Source organism: Delphinus delphis, chromosome 4 (assembly GCF_949987515.2).
Source record: "Delphinus delphis chromosome 4, mDelDel1.2, whole genome shotgun sequence".
In the NCBI taxonomy this organism is placed as follows: domain Eukaryota; kingdom Metazoa; phylum Chordata; class Mammalia; order Artiodactyla; family Delphinidae; genus Delphinus; species Delphinus delphis.
In genome coordinates this window covers 66,816,781-66,832,793 of record NC_082686.1, presented here as the reverse complement: position 1 = coordinate 66,832,793, position 16,013 = coordinate 66,816,781, and the positions used below count along the sequence as shown (strand labels likewise).

At 36.5% G+C, this 16,013-nt stretch overlaps 1 protein-coding gene across 5 annotated transcripts in view; it reads right to left on the bottom strand.

The window, feature by feature from the left end:
• STXBP5L (syntaxin binding protein 5L) overlaps nt 1–16,013 on the bottom strand; it is a 360,323-nt gene that overhangs the window by 18,079 nt on the left and 326,231 nt on the right. For all 5 annotated transcript variants that reach the window (XM_060010734.1, XM_060010730.1, XM_060010732.1 and 2 more), the window contains 2 exons: nt 7,166–7,336; nt 4,630–4,869 (listed from right to left, as the gene is read on the bottom strand). In XM_060010734.1, coding sequence (XP_059866717.1) covers nt 4,630–4,869; nt 7,166–7,336 — 411 coding nt within the window. The remainder of the gene's footprint in view (nt 1–4,629; nt 4,870–7,165; nt 7,337–16,013) is intronic.

The window sequence follows — 16,013 nt, the reverse complement described above, 5'->3', positions numbered from 1 at the left end:
TACATCTAGAATTTAGTAGACTTATGTACGTGATTCACAATCACTACCATGTCTAGGTTATTGAAAGCCTTTTAGGTATAGGAATGGCTCCTAGGAAAACTCCCACCACCCTGATGCAACTCAGCATTAATCTGACATGGAAGTGCAGGGCTGAAGATCATATTACAAATTATATACTATGTCAATATTAGAAATATATAGATAATGTAGAAGAAACAAGATTTGAAATTTGAAATGTCTGGATCCAAGAGCTAGTCTGTAGAAAATTCTTCCAAATCTTACAGCTCCCAAGAAACTTGATACACGTTTTCCAAAATTTTGGCAACAAACATGAAGTTCATATGATATCCACCAATGATAGATGATTGACAGGTAGCAAAGAGAAAAGGGAAGTGAGGAAATAAGACTGGTTGGACCAGAGAGCTGGTGCTGGGAAGTAGCAGGAAATCAGATTAGAAAGGTAGAACAAAGCTGAGCTTATAGAGATCACTGACTTCCAAGATTTTCAAGAAATTGCTTCTATGGGTAAGTGAAAGGTATCAGAGAATATGGTGTATAGAAATTAGGTGATGAAGACAATATTGTAATAAGACCAGTACAGAGGCAGTAAGTAAAGGGATCAGAAAAGAAACGGAAGTGATGGAAGTCATCTAGGTAGTATCATGGCACTATTAACAGAAATGGGGAGAAGAGCAAGAAGAAATAGTTCGGGGGTAAAGAGAATGAATTTATTATGGAAAATCTTTAGTTTAATCATGAGTTTAAATCTCTAGTTTGATCATGAAGCATGAAAATAATTTTTTTTTACAAAGCAGTGATAGGCACTTCATGTAGCAGGATTGGTAATTACAGAATAATTTGTAGCTGGTAGCACAAAGCGTTACATGGAAATGAAATAGGATTTAAAGTGAGTCTCAAAAAATTAGAGGGGTAGGAAACTTTTGGAGGTTATAAATAAGTTTATGGCATAGATTTTGGTCATGGTTTCATGGATGTATACTTGTCTCCAAACTCATCAAGGTGTTTACGTTAAATATGTACAGCTTTTTATATGTCAATCATACTTCAATAAAGTGGCTTTAAAATTAGAATCTCAGCAAATTTCTCAAAGAATTACTGTTGGAGAGTAAAATTTCTAGGGGCAGAAGTGTGGAGGGGGAGATGCGACAGAGAAGGGGGAATGTTTGCTGGTGGCGTAATTTTCATTTATCTTCATCTGTATTTGGATTTTTTTACAATTAGAAAATTTAAGCACCAGCGGTTGAGATAAAAAAGCATACCACGTCACAATTTTTTTTTTTGTACAAACAAAAACCCCACAGATCTAGGAAGTCTTTTCCAGCTCCTTAACATGGTTGTAAGGCCCTCTAATCTTCCCCTGCCTGCTTTTCCAGCCTCAACTAGCACCATTCTATCTCTAGGCTTTGGCTGTGCCATGCTCTTTTTTACCTCTAGGTTTTTACTCATGCTGCTTTAAATTACTCTTAAACATCAGTACTATGCACAGCTCCCTTCCAAACCGGTCCCATTTCAGATGGCTGCTGTGTTAGAGAGGTCTTCCCCAAACCCCCGCCTCCTATGCTGCACAGTATTCTTTACTTTCCTGATTGTAATTTTCTGTTTACTTTTGTTCTTCCCTACATATAATCTGGGAATAAAGATCATTCTGTGTCCTGATCACCATTGTATCCCCAGTGACTAATTTATTAGTATGAGCTTGGGAAATGTATGTTGAATGAATGGATGAATAAATTTCAAAATAGATTGTATTCAACTTTGAGGAAATTGCTAGACTCAGATAAATTTTGCTAGGCCAACTGATAAAAGGTAATTTAACAATGTTTTGATGGGAAGAATGCCTTCAGAGCCTGAGAACATGTCACCCACTTTAGCACTGGCAACAGAAGAGGGAAATGCCTCCGATTCCAAACCTTTAAAAATGGTTCCCATAATCTAGAGCAGTACCGATAGGGCAGGGACTAGTGGAACAGTGGAGACTAGTGGAGAGTAGATACTGGAAAGAAGGTGAAGAAGGAGTCAGGAAGTGAGATGTGAGGAAGAGGGGACAAGTTTTCTACTTTAAATTTGAATTGGCTTTCTGTCATCTCTATAGTTTTTCTTTTTCTTTCTTTTTTAAGTTCTATCAGACTATTCCACTTGCAACCCTTTCTTGTTGTAGTATGTATTGATTGATTGCTGCGTCAGGTCTTAGTTGTGGCACCCGGGATCTTGTTGCAGTGCGCGGGTGTGCTGGCTTCTCTCTCTAGTTGTGGTGCACAGGCTCCAGAGCACGTGGGCTCTCTAGTTGTGGCACTCGGGCTCTCTAGTTGTGGCACATGGGCTCAGTAGTTGCGGCACGCGGGCTTAGTTCCCCGCAGCACGTGGGATCTTAGTTCCCTGACCAGGGATCGAACCAGTGTCCCCTGCATTGCAAGACGGATTCTTAACCACTGGACCACCAGGGAAGTTCCTCTATATTTTCTTATGAAACTCCACCTTCCTTTTTCTTTTTATTGTCATAAATTATGGCTTCCAATTAGGCTATTTCTCTTTCAGTGGTTAATTATAAAACAGATCTGAACCTAGACTCATAGTTTCCTCCCTTACAGGTACTGCTTAATAGACTTAATATTTTTAGAGCAATCTTAGGTTTACAGAAAATTGAGCAGATAGTACAGAGAGTTCCCATATGCCCCCTTTGTCCTTTCCTGTTATTAAGGTCTTGTATTAGTGTGGTACATTCGTTACAACTGATGAAGTGATACTGATATATTAACTAACATCTTGAAAGAATGGAATACTGACATAGAAACCTGAAGATAGCTTCTCATTATCTCTCTTTAATGGATAAGGAAAGAGTACGCAAATATTTATGAACCAGATGCCAGAATATTAAGTTAAATATATACTTATTTTGTATTTTGCCATCATTTTAAGTCTAATTGCTAAGAATGTTGAAGAACTTTCTTATAGTACTGAGAGATCCATTAAATTAGTTCCAGACACTTGTTTATTTCTATGCTTGTGGCATAGAAAACCACATTCGTTAGAAAATCTCTTATTAGAAAACTGTCTTTCACTCACAGTTGTAAACTTGTGTATACAGGAGTTTGATTTTTACCTTTAAATTTGATGAATACATGGCATATATTAGGTATCCAATCTGTATACAAATTTATTGAGTTAAATAATGGATTGAATTAATACTTAAAAATTCATTTTGACCTTACTGATCTGGCTCTCTCTCAACCAGTATAAGAGAATTATACATATTTCCTTAAAATTAGAACTATAATAAAAGATATTTTCTTATTGTGAAGTATGTTTACAATTAAAATCTAGTGATCCTAACAGATTAACTTCTAAAATATGGTGCATGTTATGGGCTGCATTTTGTCCTCCCCCACGCCAAATCCATATGTTGAAGGCCTAAACTCCATTGACTTAGAATGTGACCATATTTGAGACAGAGCCTTTAAAGAGGTGATTAAATTAAAATGAGGCTGATAGGGTGGGCCCTCATCCAAACTGTCAAATGCCTTTCCAAGAAGAGGTTAGGAAACATGGGGAGACACCAGGGGTACAAGCACACAGAGGGACAGCCACGTGAGAATATGGTGAGAGTGTGGCCAACTGCAAGCCAAGTAGAGAAGCCTCAGAAGAAACCAGCCCTGCCAACACCTTAATCTTGGGCCTCCAGAAGTGTGAGAAAATAAACTTCTGTTTTTTAAGCCATACACACACAAAATACAATATGTTTATCTGAATTTGCCTCACTAGTAGAGAGCTGACTGTTCTACCTACAGTAAGTTACAATCCATCTATATGAATTTAGCATACCAGTTAACAAAGAAAACAGAACTCTATCTAACCTACCATGCCATATATGTGTTCTTTTAAAATAAAATCCCTTATCCTATATATTAATAAAATTATTTTTACTTAAGAAATGTTTTTCAGATAACTTTTACTCTCTTTTCTATATATGAAAAAGCTATTGATCAGAATAAATTTTAAAATACTCAAAGGAATAACAGGAGGAATCACACATCTCTTTAAAAGGAAAAAGACAAGTCAAGTAGGAAGAGAATACAACATATACTTTAGCAACAATACTCATAACGTGGGTCAAATTCTCTAGGTACTAGGATAAAAAGGGAAGAAATTGTGTGGCATGGCTTCAAAACAAGATGGGCACAGATTATCAATGAATTCAGAAAGCCACCTCAAGTCAGACTGCTTCCAACTTAATCATCTGAGTTCTTTAAGGATGATGTAAAACACTCATAGGCTCTGATCTGGCATGTAACTTTGGAGAAATGCTTCAATTCATTAAAAATTTTAAACTTTCGCTTTAAGGCTTTCCTAAATGCTTTTCAGAAACTTATTTCCCAAGGCATTGTTTAGGTTGGGAGTTCCACAATTTATTACCATAGAAATGGTTGACTATTTCACCCTGCAAGTAAGCTGCAATACTTGGGATAGTATATGATTTATAAAATTCTTAATAGTTCCTATTATACAGAATACCTAAATCCTTGCTCCAGATCAATACAAATCAAATGTTTTAAAATACCATATATTTAAATTTGAAAAAGTAGCAATGAAGGAATAAATAAAAACTCTTACCACTTGGCAATACCATGACTGGCTCTGTAAATCTTTGTTCATCTGCTGAAGGTAGGTTTAGGGAGATGATTAACACCATTCCCAGACTAGTTCCAACAAACAAACAAGGGGAGATAGTACAGTCATTTTTCCGAACAAAGGACTCCATGAAGTATAGTGCTGTAATCGCTTCTTTAGAATCTTTGTCAATACTGGAGATGCTAGAACTTCTCGAGCGATTATAGGAATTTTCTCGACTTTCTATGGGAATTTAAAAACCAAAAATTTAGTTTTAGTGTGTTTCCAGAACAAGTAAAGTCAAACTTAGTAAGTGAAAACCAAAATTATGGGGGAGAAGTAGAACTTGATTCGTTGTTAACTGATCTGTAAGGCAGTTTATCCAGTTCACCAGCTTATTTTGAAGATGAAGAGACAAGTCCAGAAGTGTAAATCATAAACTTAGGAAGAGCTGGAACTAGACCTTGAGTCTCCAGAGATCCAGTCCACTGTGTTTTTCTCTCTACCTCACCTCACAAGTTAGTTGAAATTCTCTAATCTAGAAAAAAAAGATGTTTAGTCTGAATAGTTAAGGTTACAAGAACTTCTGGTGCAGTTTTAATTATGTTTCCCTCCTATCTCTCAATTGTTGGAAGTACTTCTAATGATTTCTTGACAATTCCCACTTACTGACAACATTGTGGCTACTTACCTGAAGGGTCACAAATGTTCTGTGGTAAATACATTCCTCTGAGTTTGTTATATTTGGAGTAATTAAAATTGTAAAAATTGAACTATTTATATTTACACCAAGACTAAAGAGCAAATGTTATCTCCCTGAACTAGTTACAAGCTGCCTACTTTGAATGCAAATACAGTCTTGGCTTTGCCTAGGGCCAAATACAGAGTCCTAGACAATGCCACCCCACCAATAATCTTTCTGAGAGGGCTTCAGCCCACTTAAAGGAAACAAGGTGGTTTCAGGTTCTCCTGCTCATCAACTCTTACACATGTGTAACACTCCAACAAGCAGAAACTCACCACCTCAGGTAAATATTAGGAAGGTTGTATTGTTCATATAATCACTCCAGAGTACAAGTTCCTCATATTCCTCTTTCTACTGCCTTCCCTCTCCTTTCCTTTTTGATAGGTATAAGTGTGACTCATTTTTATAAAAAGAGATAATATAATATATAAATAAAATAATATACAATAAAACCAAATATAAGTTCCCCAGACTATCCCTTTTTCTACAAACCAAAATATAATATTCCTAATTTCCCCCTTCTATCCCTCAGCAAGTTTATACAAATAATTGTTTGTAATAGAATTTAGATCTGAGAGGGAGCTTGGAAATAATCTATATATTTTACAGATTTGGAGACAGAGACATAGAGTTAAGTAATTTTCCCAGAATCAACAAGTTAGAGGCAGAAAAGTCTAAAACTCAAAATTCCCAATTCAATCCAGTGATTAAAAGTACTACTTCCTTTATAACCTTTACATTTTGCTTCCATTATAACATTCCTAGCTAATGTTTCTAGGTTGCTATTCATAGGCACCTGTGAGAGAAGATCATCTGGACCAAATTTAGTACGGCATAGTGTTAAAGGAAAAAACTAAAAATTTTTTTTTTTTACTTGGCCAAGCTGCATGGCATGTGGGATCTTAGTTCCCCAACCAGGGATCGAACCCACGCTCCCTCCAGTGGAAGTGCAGAGCCTTAACCACTGGACCACCAGGGAAGTCCCTAAAAATTTTATTTTAAAAATTTGAAGAATAATATAGATCATTACTACCAAGTTTTTTGAGGGGTGGTAATGGTGAATTACTTTATAGCATAGAATTACCATAGCATATTCCTAAGATTATTTTTTCCTATTTCTAGTCCCAAAGCTTTTTATCAGCAAGACAATAGCAGCAGTTACAGGACTCCCGTGTGTGTGTGTGTGTGTGTGTGTGTGTGTGTGTGTGTGTGTGTGTGTGTGTGTGTGTGTGTGTGTGTGTGTGTGTGTGTGTGTGTGTGTGTGTGTGTCTGTCTTAATTTTAGGCCTTCTGGCTCTTGTGCTTTACTCCCTGCCCCTAACAGTAATTCCATAAGTAAGCAAATAATCCTCCCTTTTTCAAACATACGAAGATGAGATTGCAAACTTTAGAATTTAATGTCTTCCCTTTTTCTTGGTCACATTCACTTAACAGTTGAGGAAACTAAGGTTATAAGACATTAAATAACTATCTACAGATAGAGACACTAAGAGGCTTACCATTGAGATGGAAAGAAACTGGGAGTGCAGATTAAGACATAGGTCTCACTTTGTACAGAGGAGGTGAAAGCCTACTCATAAACAGCCATTCTGGTTTTAGAGATGAAAGAGGTGTAGTGAGGAATGGATTTGGAGTCATGGCCACGGCTCGACCAGGTTCTCAGCTGCTCACTGTCTAGCTGACCATAGTTTTTCAGATCTTTCACACCTGACCACCATCCCTTATCCTCCAGCTCCTGTTACTGTGGTATGTCAAATTTTAATTGTATCCACAAAAATTTGTATGTTTAACCTACCTTCTGTTGTAACTGGCAAAGAAATCTCCATGCAAGCAGCTGACTGTGCTTTTCGAAATGGTGGTCTTCCAGGACCCCAGCGATTTACTTTTGAAACATCAGCACTGGAAAGACGTTTTCCAGAACTGCAACTCTGAGAAGTTGGACTTGTGCAGTGTCCATTTACATGATCTGTACCAAGAGGAAGAAGGCAGCATAAATATCATAATTAAATCTTAATATAAAGGAATCTAAGTGTGTAGATTAATAAATGAAGAGAATTCCTTTTTTCAAAACATATAAAGATGGCTAAGTCCGTGCTATTTTAGTATTTAGTCACAATTTCAATTTTGCCAAAGTATTTAGCCAAATTTTTCATGATATTTATTAAATATAAGATTCGTTTTTAAAATTTGACTAGTTAACATAGTTTAAAATTTATTCTATGTCCTCATTATGTATTCTGCCATTTAATAGCAATACAAAATAGGTTATAGTATTAGACTTTCTTTTGCATAATTTTTTTTTTTTTTTTGCTGTATGCGGGCCTCTCACTGTTGTGGCCTCTCCCGTTGCGGAGCACAGGCTCCGGACGTGCAGGCTCAGCGGCCATGGCTCACGGGCCCAGCTGCTCCGCAGCATGTGGGATCTTCCTGGACCGGGGCACGAACCCGTGTCCCCTGCATCGGCAGGCAGACCCTCAACCACTGCGCCACCAGGGAAGCCCTGTTTTACTATTTTTTTAAAATGAGTTAACATTTATTGAATACTTAAATGCTAGGTATTTTATACACATTATTCATTTAATCTTCACAACAACTATGCAAGGTAGGTGCTTTATTATCCTGATTTTTGCAGGTGAGGAAAATGAAGGTCAGAATAAAGGGTTCAGAAAAGCATCTAATATTACATAAGTAGTATTCATGGAGACAGGATTCTAATCCAGATTTTTCTCACTTAGTGTCTGTATGCTTAAAAACTAGGCCACAGGGTCAGCTAAAATATTTGGTAAGGAGTAGCAATTTTGATGGCATATTTCGTAGGGTTTAGGAGTAGCCTGTATAATGTACATTGAGATCCAAGCCCTTTGGGACCAGTCATCTTCCATATTAACCTAGATCTCTGAAATCAGATTTCCTGAATGGAAAGGCACAAATATCACACGATGAGTTAGCTAGGGGGAAGCAGAAGTCAAGAGCTCTAGCCCTCCTTTGCTAACAAATCTAGTCTTATAAATAGGAAGAACACTGAGGGCAATAGCTGCCAGTAACAAAGACTTAGAGTGACTACTTTGGAGGTACAAATTGCCCCCCTCTGGGCATACCAGTTAGGAAAAGTTGCCCCTTCCACAGGTGTGAAGCCTTGTTCTAGGGCTTATCCAGAGTAATGTGGGATGGATTACAGTCCTCTTCACGTTCTCTTATCTAGGTACAAAAGTATATAGCAGAGCTCTGAGAACAGTAAAATTTGTTCACTTAGCCAGGACTCTGGACTTGCTAAGCCAAGGTCCCTGCCTATCTATTACCATCATTTGGTGGCTGTTTCATGTGAATATTGTTTCATTTGAGCTCATAATAGGGCAGTATCAATTATTAGATTACTCAATATGCTGGTCTTTTTTTCCCCCTACCCACTGTATGGCCACATTTTCCCCAGCTCCTCATGATTGACTCATGAGGTCTGGCTGAAATTACTATACATGGGTAGCCCAGAGTTTTTGGCCATATTCTTCTGTTTTCAATAGGGCTGATTAACTTAAAGGATTTTTTTTGTTGTTGCTAAAAATTTTTAAATATATGGAAGTTAATTTGCTTTAATTTTTTTAAAACCACAGTAAATATTCAAGATAGATATGAGTAGATACAAAACACTTATAAAGAAATTTGGTTATAGCCCGGACACAGTCATTCTGGAAATTTATGATAAAGAAATAATGCTAAATACAAAAGAGAAACAAAAACCTCTATTGATAAAATTATTCAGTATAGTTTAAGTTATAGATAAAAATTGGAAACCAGCTCTCCTTTACAATTTAGCATAAACTTTTAGGTACACTGTGGTATATATTACATAACAGAGTATTATAATCTTTAAAAATGTTTTTGAAATGCTTGTTGAAACTTATAAAATATCTATGATGTGTTTCGCTTAGCTCTTGTTGCATAAAAACCACTCCAAATGTTAATAATGTAAAATAACAATCATTTTATTATGCTTACAGATTCTGTGGGCAAGGACTTAGACTAAGGCAAGGTGGGGATATTATATCCATGATGTCTGTGGCATTAGTCAGGAATGCTTGAATGGCTGGGGGCTTGGAATCTTTTCGAGGCTTCTTTTTTTTTTTTTTTTTTTAAGAAGATGTTGGGGTTAGGAGTTTATTATTTATTTTTGCTGTGTTGGGTCTTCGTTTCTGTGTGAGGGCTTTCTCTAGTTGTGGCAAGCGGGGGCCACTCTTCATCGCGGTGCGCAGGCCTCTCACTATCGTGGCCTCTTGTTGCAGAGCACAGGCTCCAGACGCACAGGCTCAGTAGTTGTGGCTCACAGGCCCAGTTGCTCCGCGGCATGTGGGATCTTCCCAGACCAGGGCTCGAACCCGTGTCCCCTGCATTAGCAGGCAGATTCTCAACCACTGCGCCACCAGGGAAGCCCCTTTTGGAGGCTTCTTTACTCACATGGCCTGGGCTAGAATGATGCAAAGGTTGAGCTCAGTTGGGACTGTCAATGGTGCCTTCTTTAGAAGGCTTGGGCTTCCTCATAGCATGGTGGCCATTTTTACATAGTGGCTCAGGGCTTCAAAATGTCTGGCAAGTGATTTTGAAAATGGGATGCAAGCAATATTTATGCTGCTTTGGTGTTATTGCAATGGAGATTTTACTTTGTTTTGTTTTTGGAAGCAACATTCCAGTGTCCAGTCACAAGCTTTCTGTATGTCAAGAGGCAGTTGTAGTAGAACGCTGATCTTATAACAATGTGCTCTTCAGTTCAACAATTGATCGGCAGTAGTCTTCTGATTCTGTTTCTAACAGTAGCAAAGTTGTCTGCTTCCCTGGTATGTCTGTTTGGTGGCCTTATTCTGAAAGTCATACCTGTAGGCCAAGCTTAGAGTTTACGTCTCCATCTTTCAATGACTTGATAAGCACCTAGTTTCTTGTATTAAGTCACTTTCTGCATAATATAAATGGAATGGTTTGTTTCCTACAACTGCTTCCTGATTACAATGATGTTTTATCTCAGCTGTAGTGCTCTATGCCATTTAGAGAAAATTCAACATTCTAAAAAATTCAACCTTAAAACAATAAGCAGATTAGAGCAAATGGGAAATTGTTATTCTTTATTTTACAGAAAGATTCTCAAATCTAAAAAAATTACAAGTTTCTTTAAATTAGCTGATTCTCTTGTATCTTTAAATCAGTATTTGATTTATTGTATATATTATATAGAGTAAGGTACAATAGTGATTTACTGAAAAATGGCTTATTGACTCCAGTTGAAATTGTTTTTAACATAGTCCTTGCCAAAGCTTTATAGTAGTATGTAAATGAAGATTTAATTTAATACTTGATACACTAGTCTTGTTAAACTTTTTAATATACCATACGATTCCTAGAAAATGAAAATTAGTATTATGCCTATGCCACAGAGGGTGATTCTATGGTGAAATAAATGTTCAACATAATACTAAATCAAAATAAGTATTGGATTTTAAAATTCATGAAAACAAATGAAATAAAAAGGCTTTGCTTTGAACTATATAAAATGTTGCCAGTATCAAACAGTTAGTTAAAATATATGAAAACCCACATAACTTTACCCTTGCTTACTTTTATAGTTCAGAGGTAACTCTTCTTTCCCTCCCTCCCTTATTATTTTTTTTGATTTGAATTTTATTTTATTTTTTTATACAGTAGGTTCTTATTATCTATTTTATACATATTAGTGTATATATGTCAATCCCAATCTCCCAGTTCATCACACCAGCACCCCAATACCTTTGCCCATTTTTTAAATCAGATTGTTTGATTTTTGTTACTGAGTTGTATGACCTCTTTATATAGTTTGAATATTATCCCTTATAAGATATATGATTTGCAAATATTTTCTCCCATTCTGTAGGGTGACTTTTCATTTATTGATGGTTTCATTTGTTGTGCAGAAGCTTTTTTAGTTTGATGTAGTTTAATTTTGCTTTTAGTGTCAAATCCAAAAAAAATAATGCTAAGACTGATGTCAAAGAGCATATTGCCTATGTTTTCTTCTAGAAGTTTTAAGGTTTCAGGTCTTACATTCAAGTCTTTAATCCATTTTGAGTTGCTTTTCTGTATGGTGTAAAACAGAGGTTAAGTTTCATTCTTTTGCATGTGGCTGTCCAGTTTTCCCAGCACCAGAATATTTTGAAAGAGAATACTTTCCCTATTGTATACTCTTGGCTTCTTTGTTGTAAATCAATTGACGATATATGCATAAATTTATTTCTGGGATCTCTCTTCTGTTCCATTGATCTGTGTCTGTTTTTGTGCCAATACCATATTGTTTTGATTGCTATAACTTTGAAACAGTTTGAAACCAGAAAATGTGATGCCTCTAGCTTTGTTCTTCTTTCTCAAGATTGCTTTGACTCTTTGGGGTCCTTCGTGGTTCCATACAAATTTTAGGATTGTTCTATTTCTGTGAAAAATACCACTGGAATTTTCATAGGGGGTTGCATTAAATCTGTATGGACGTTTAAAAAATATTAGTTCTTCCAATCCATGAGCACAGAATATCTTTCCATTTATTTGTGTTTTATTCAGTTTCTTTCATTAACATCTTATTTTCAGTGTCTAGATCTTTCAACTCCCCAGTAAAATCTATTCCTGGATATTTTATTCTTTTCTTAATTTCTCTGGTAATTTGTTGTTGGTGTATAGAAAGGTAATTGACTTTTTTGTTTGTTTGTTGCGGTATGCGGGCCTCTCACTGTTGTGGCCTCTCCCATTGCGGAGCACAGGCTCCAGACGCGCAGGCTCAGCGGCCATGACTCACGGGCCCAGCCGCTCTGCGGCATGTGGGATCTTCCCGGACCAGGGCACGAACCCGTGTCCCCTGCATCGGCAGGCGGACTCTCAACTACTGCACCACCAGGGAAGCTGGGCAATTGACTTTTAAAAATTTTTTTTTTGGTACGCGGGCCTCTCACTGTTGTGGCCTCTCCCGTTGCGGAGCACAGGCTCTGGATGCGCAGGCTCAGCGGCCATGGCTCACGGGCCTAGCCGCTCCGCAGCATGTGGGATCTTCCCGGACCGGGGCACGAACCTGTGTCCCCTGCATCGGCAGGTGGACTCTCAACCACTATGCCACCAGGGAAGCCCGCAATTGACTTTTATATATTGATTTTCTATCTTGGAATTTTGCTGAATTTGTTGATTAGTTCTAACAGTTTTTGGTGGAGTCTTTGTGGTTTTCTGTAAAGATTATGTCATCTGCAAATAGAGAAAGTTTTACTTCTTCTATTCTGATTTGGATGCCCTTTATATTTCTTGCCTTATTGCTCTGGCTAGAACTTCCAGTATTATGTTAAATGAAAGTGGCAAGAATGGGCATCCTTGTCTTATTCCTGATCTTGGAGGAAAAGCTTTCAGCTTTTCACTTCTAAGTACGGTGTTAGTTGTGGCCTTGTCAATTTATGGTCTTCAGTATGTGTTGAGGCACATTCCCTCTATGCTCTCTTGGTTGTGAATTTTTATTAAAAACAGATACTGAATTTTGTCAAACGTTTTTCCTGCATCTATCAAGATGATCATATAATTTTTCTTCATTTTGTTAATATGATATATCACATTAATTTGCATATGTTGAAACATCCTTTCATCCCTGGAATAAATTCTACTTGATCATAAGATCCTCTTAATGTACTGCTGAATTTGGTTTGATAATATTTTGTTGAGGATTTTGTATCTATGTTCATCAGTGATATTAGCCTGTTATTTTCTTCTCTTGTAGTGTCCTTTTCTGGTTTTGGTATCAGGGTAATATTGGCCTTGTAAAATGAGTTTGGAAGTGTTCCCTCCTCTTTATTTTTTGGAAGAATTTGAGAAGGAGTGTTGTTAATTCTTTTAATGTTTGGTAGAATTGACCAGTGAAGAGGTGTTTGATTACTAATTTAATCTCTTTACTAGTAACTGGTCTGTTCAGATTTTGTATTTCTTCATGACTTGGTCCCAGAAGGTTGTATCTAAGAATTGATCTATTTCTTCTAGGTTCTCCAAATTGTTGGCATACAATTTCTCATAGTAGAATGTTACGATTCTTTGTATTTTTGTGGTACCAGTTGTAACGTCTCCTCTTTCATTTCTGACTATTTATTTTAGTCCTCTCTTCTTTGAATCTGGCTAAAGGTTTGTATATTTTGTATTTTCAAAAACCAGCTCTTTAATCTTTTCTACTGTCTTTTTAGTCTCTATTTCATTTATTTCTGTTCTGATCTTTATTTCCTTCCTTCTACTAATTTTGGGCTTCATTTGTCCTTCTTTTTTCCAGTTCCTGAGGTATATTGGGTTGTTTGAGATTTTGTTTCTTAATGTAGGCATTTATCACTATGAACTTCCCTCTTAGAACTGCTTTTGCTGCATACCGTAAGTTTTGTTATATTGTATTTCCATTTTCATTTGTGTCAAGAGATTTTTAATTTTTTTTTTGATTTCTTATTTGACACATTAGTTGATTTTCTGTCTGGATGAACTGTCATTTGATGAAATTGGGATATTCCCCTACTATTTCTACTGTTGTCTATTTCTGCCTCTATAACTCTTAATATTTATTTATTTATTTTTAAGTTGGGCTGGCCAAAAAGTTCATTCAGGTTTTTCCATAAGCTGTTACGGGGAAAACCCAAATGAACTATTTGGCTAACCCAATAAAACCATTCAAGCCACTCTTTGTCTTTTCATTGAATAATTTAGTCCATTTGTATTTAGAGGAACTATTGATAGGTATGAACTTACTGCCATTTTGTTAATTGTTTTCTGGCTGTTTATAAGTGCTGTTTCTTTCTTTTCTTGCTCTCTTCCTTTCTGATTGGATGCTTTCCTGTAGTGGTATGATTAGATTTCCTTTCTCTTTTATGTATATAATACAAGTTTTTGCTTTGTGGTTACTATGAGGCTTATATAAACCATTATTTTAATTCCTTAAAACTTGATGTATTTTTTGACACATAACATTGTACCTCTGTGTCCATGGGTTCCACATCCATGGATTCAACCAACCACGGAACCCTCAGGTATGGAGGGCCAACCATACTATGACATTTTATAGAAAGGACTTGAGCATCTGCAGATTCTGGTATCAGCATGGAGTCCTAGAACCAATCCCCCAGTGATACCAAGGAACAGCTGTATTAGTTTTAGGTATACAAACATATTTATAACAGTCTGTTTTAAGTTCATAACAACTTAAGTTCAAATGCATTCTGAAGCTGTATATTTTTACCCTCCCTCCCAAATTTTGTATTTTTGGCATCATAATTTACATCTTTTTATCTTGTGTATCCTTTAAGAAATTATTTTAGCTATAGTTATTTTTACTACTTTTGTCTTTTAGCCTTCATACTAGATTTATAACTGATTTACCCACCTCCATTACAACATTAGATTATTCTTAATTCTACTATATATTTACTTAGTGAGATTTATACTTTCATATGTTTTCCTGTTACTAATTAACACCCTTTTGTTTCAAATTAAAGAAATCCCTTTAATAACTTTTTCAAGGCCAGTCTAGTGGTGATGAACTCTTTCTGCTTTTGCTTGTTTGGAAAACTCTTTATCTCTACTTCAATTCTGAAGAACAACTTTTCTGGGTAGAGGTTACTTATTTGGCAGGTTTTTTTCCTTCTTTTAGCACTTTGAATATATCATGCCACTCCATGATGGCCTACAAATTTTCTGCTAATCTGCTAATAGTCTTATGGGAAATTCCATTGTAGATAACAAGTTGTTTTTCTCTTGTTACTTTTAAGGTTCTGTCCTTGTCTTTAACTTTGGACAATTATGTGTCTTGATATAGGTCTCTTTGGATTTATCTTATTTTGAACTTTCTGGGCTTCCTGGATCTAGATGTCTGTTTCCTTCCCCAGATTACGGAAGTTTTCAGCCAGTATTTCTTCAAATAAGTTTCTTCCTTTTCTCTTTCTTCTCCATCTGGGATCCCTATAATGCAAATACTGGTCCACTGGATGTTGTCCTATAAGTCCCCTAAGTAATCTTCACTCTCTTTTTTTTTCTGATTATATGTAATCCACTCTCCTGTCTTACAGTTCACTGATCCTTTTCTGCTCCATCCAGTCTGTTGAATGCCTCTATTTTTCTGTGCAGTTATTGTATTCTTCAGGTTTGTGATTTCTTTTTGGTACTTTCATATATTTTCTATCTCTTTGTTTAAATTCATTGTTCAATGCATTGTTCTTATTTTGAACACTTTATCAGGTAAGTCACTTATCTCTGTTTCACTAAGTTCTGTTTCTGGAGTTTACCTTTTTCTTTTGTTTGGATTATGTTCCTCCTTCTTTGTTTTCCTTGTGTTGGTTTCTACACAATAGACAAAGCTGTGGCCTCCCCCAGGCTTGATGGAGTGGCATTTTACAGGAGGTGACCCTTAGCATTCAGCCTGGCATGAGCTCTTGGTAGTCTCTAAATCCTTTGTGATTGTCCAAGCTCATTTTTGTTCTTAGTGGCTCCCAGTATTTGAGAGTATGCCAAGACCTGTTTCCGCATGGGTATTTTCTCATTCATCCAATGTTTAGAAGTTAATCAGCTACTTCTGGACATCTTTCAGAGGAAATTGCTCCATTTAGAGCTTTAGATTTGGTGTATCAGTGGGAGGAGGTGAG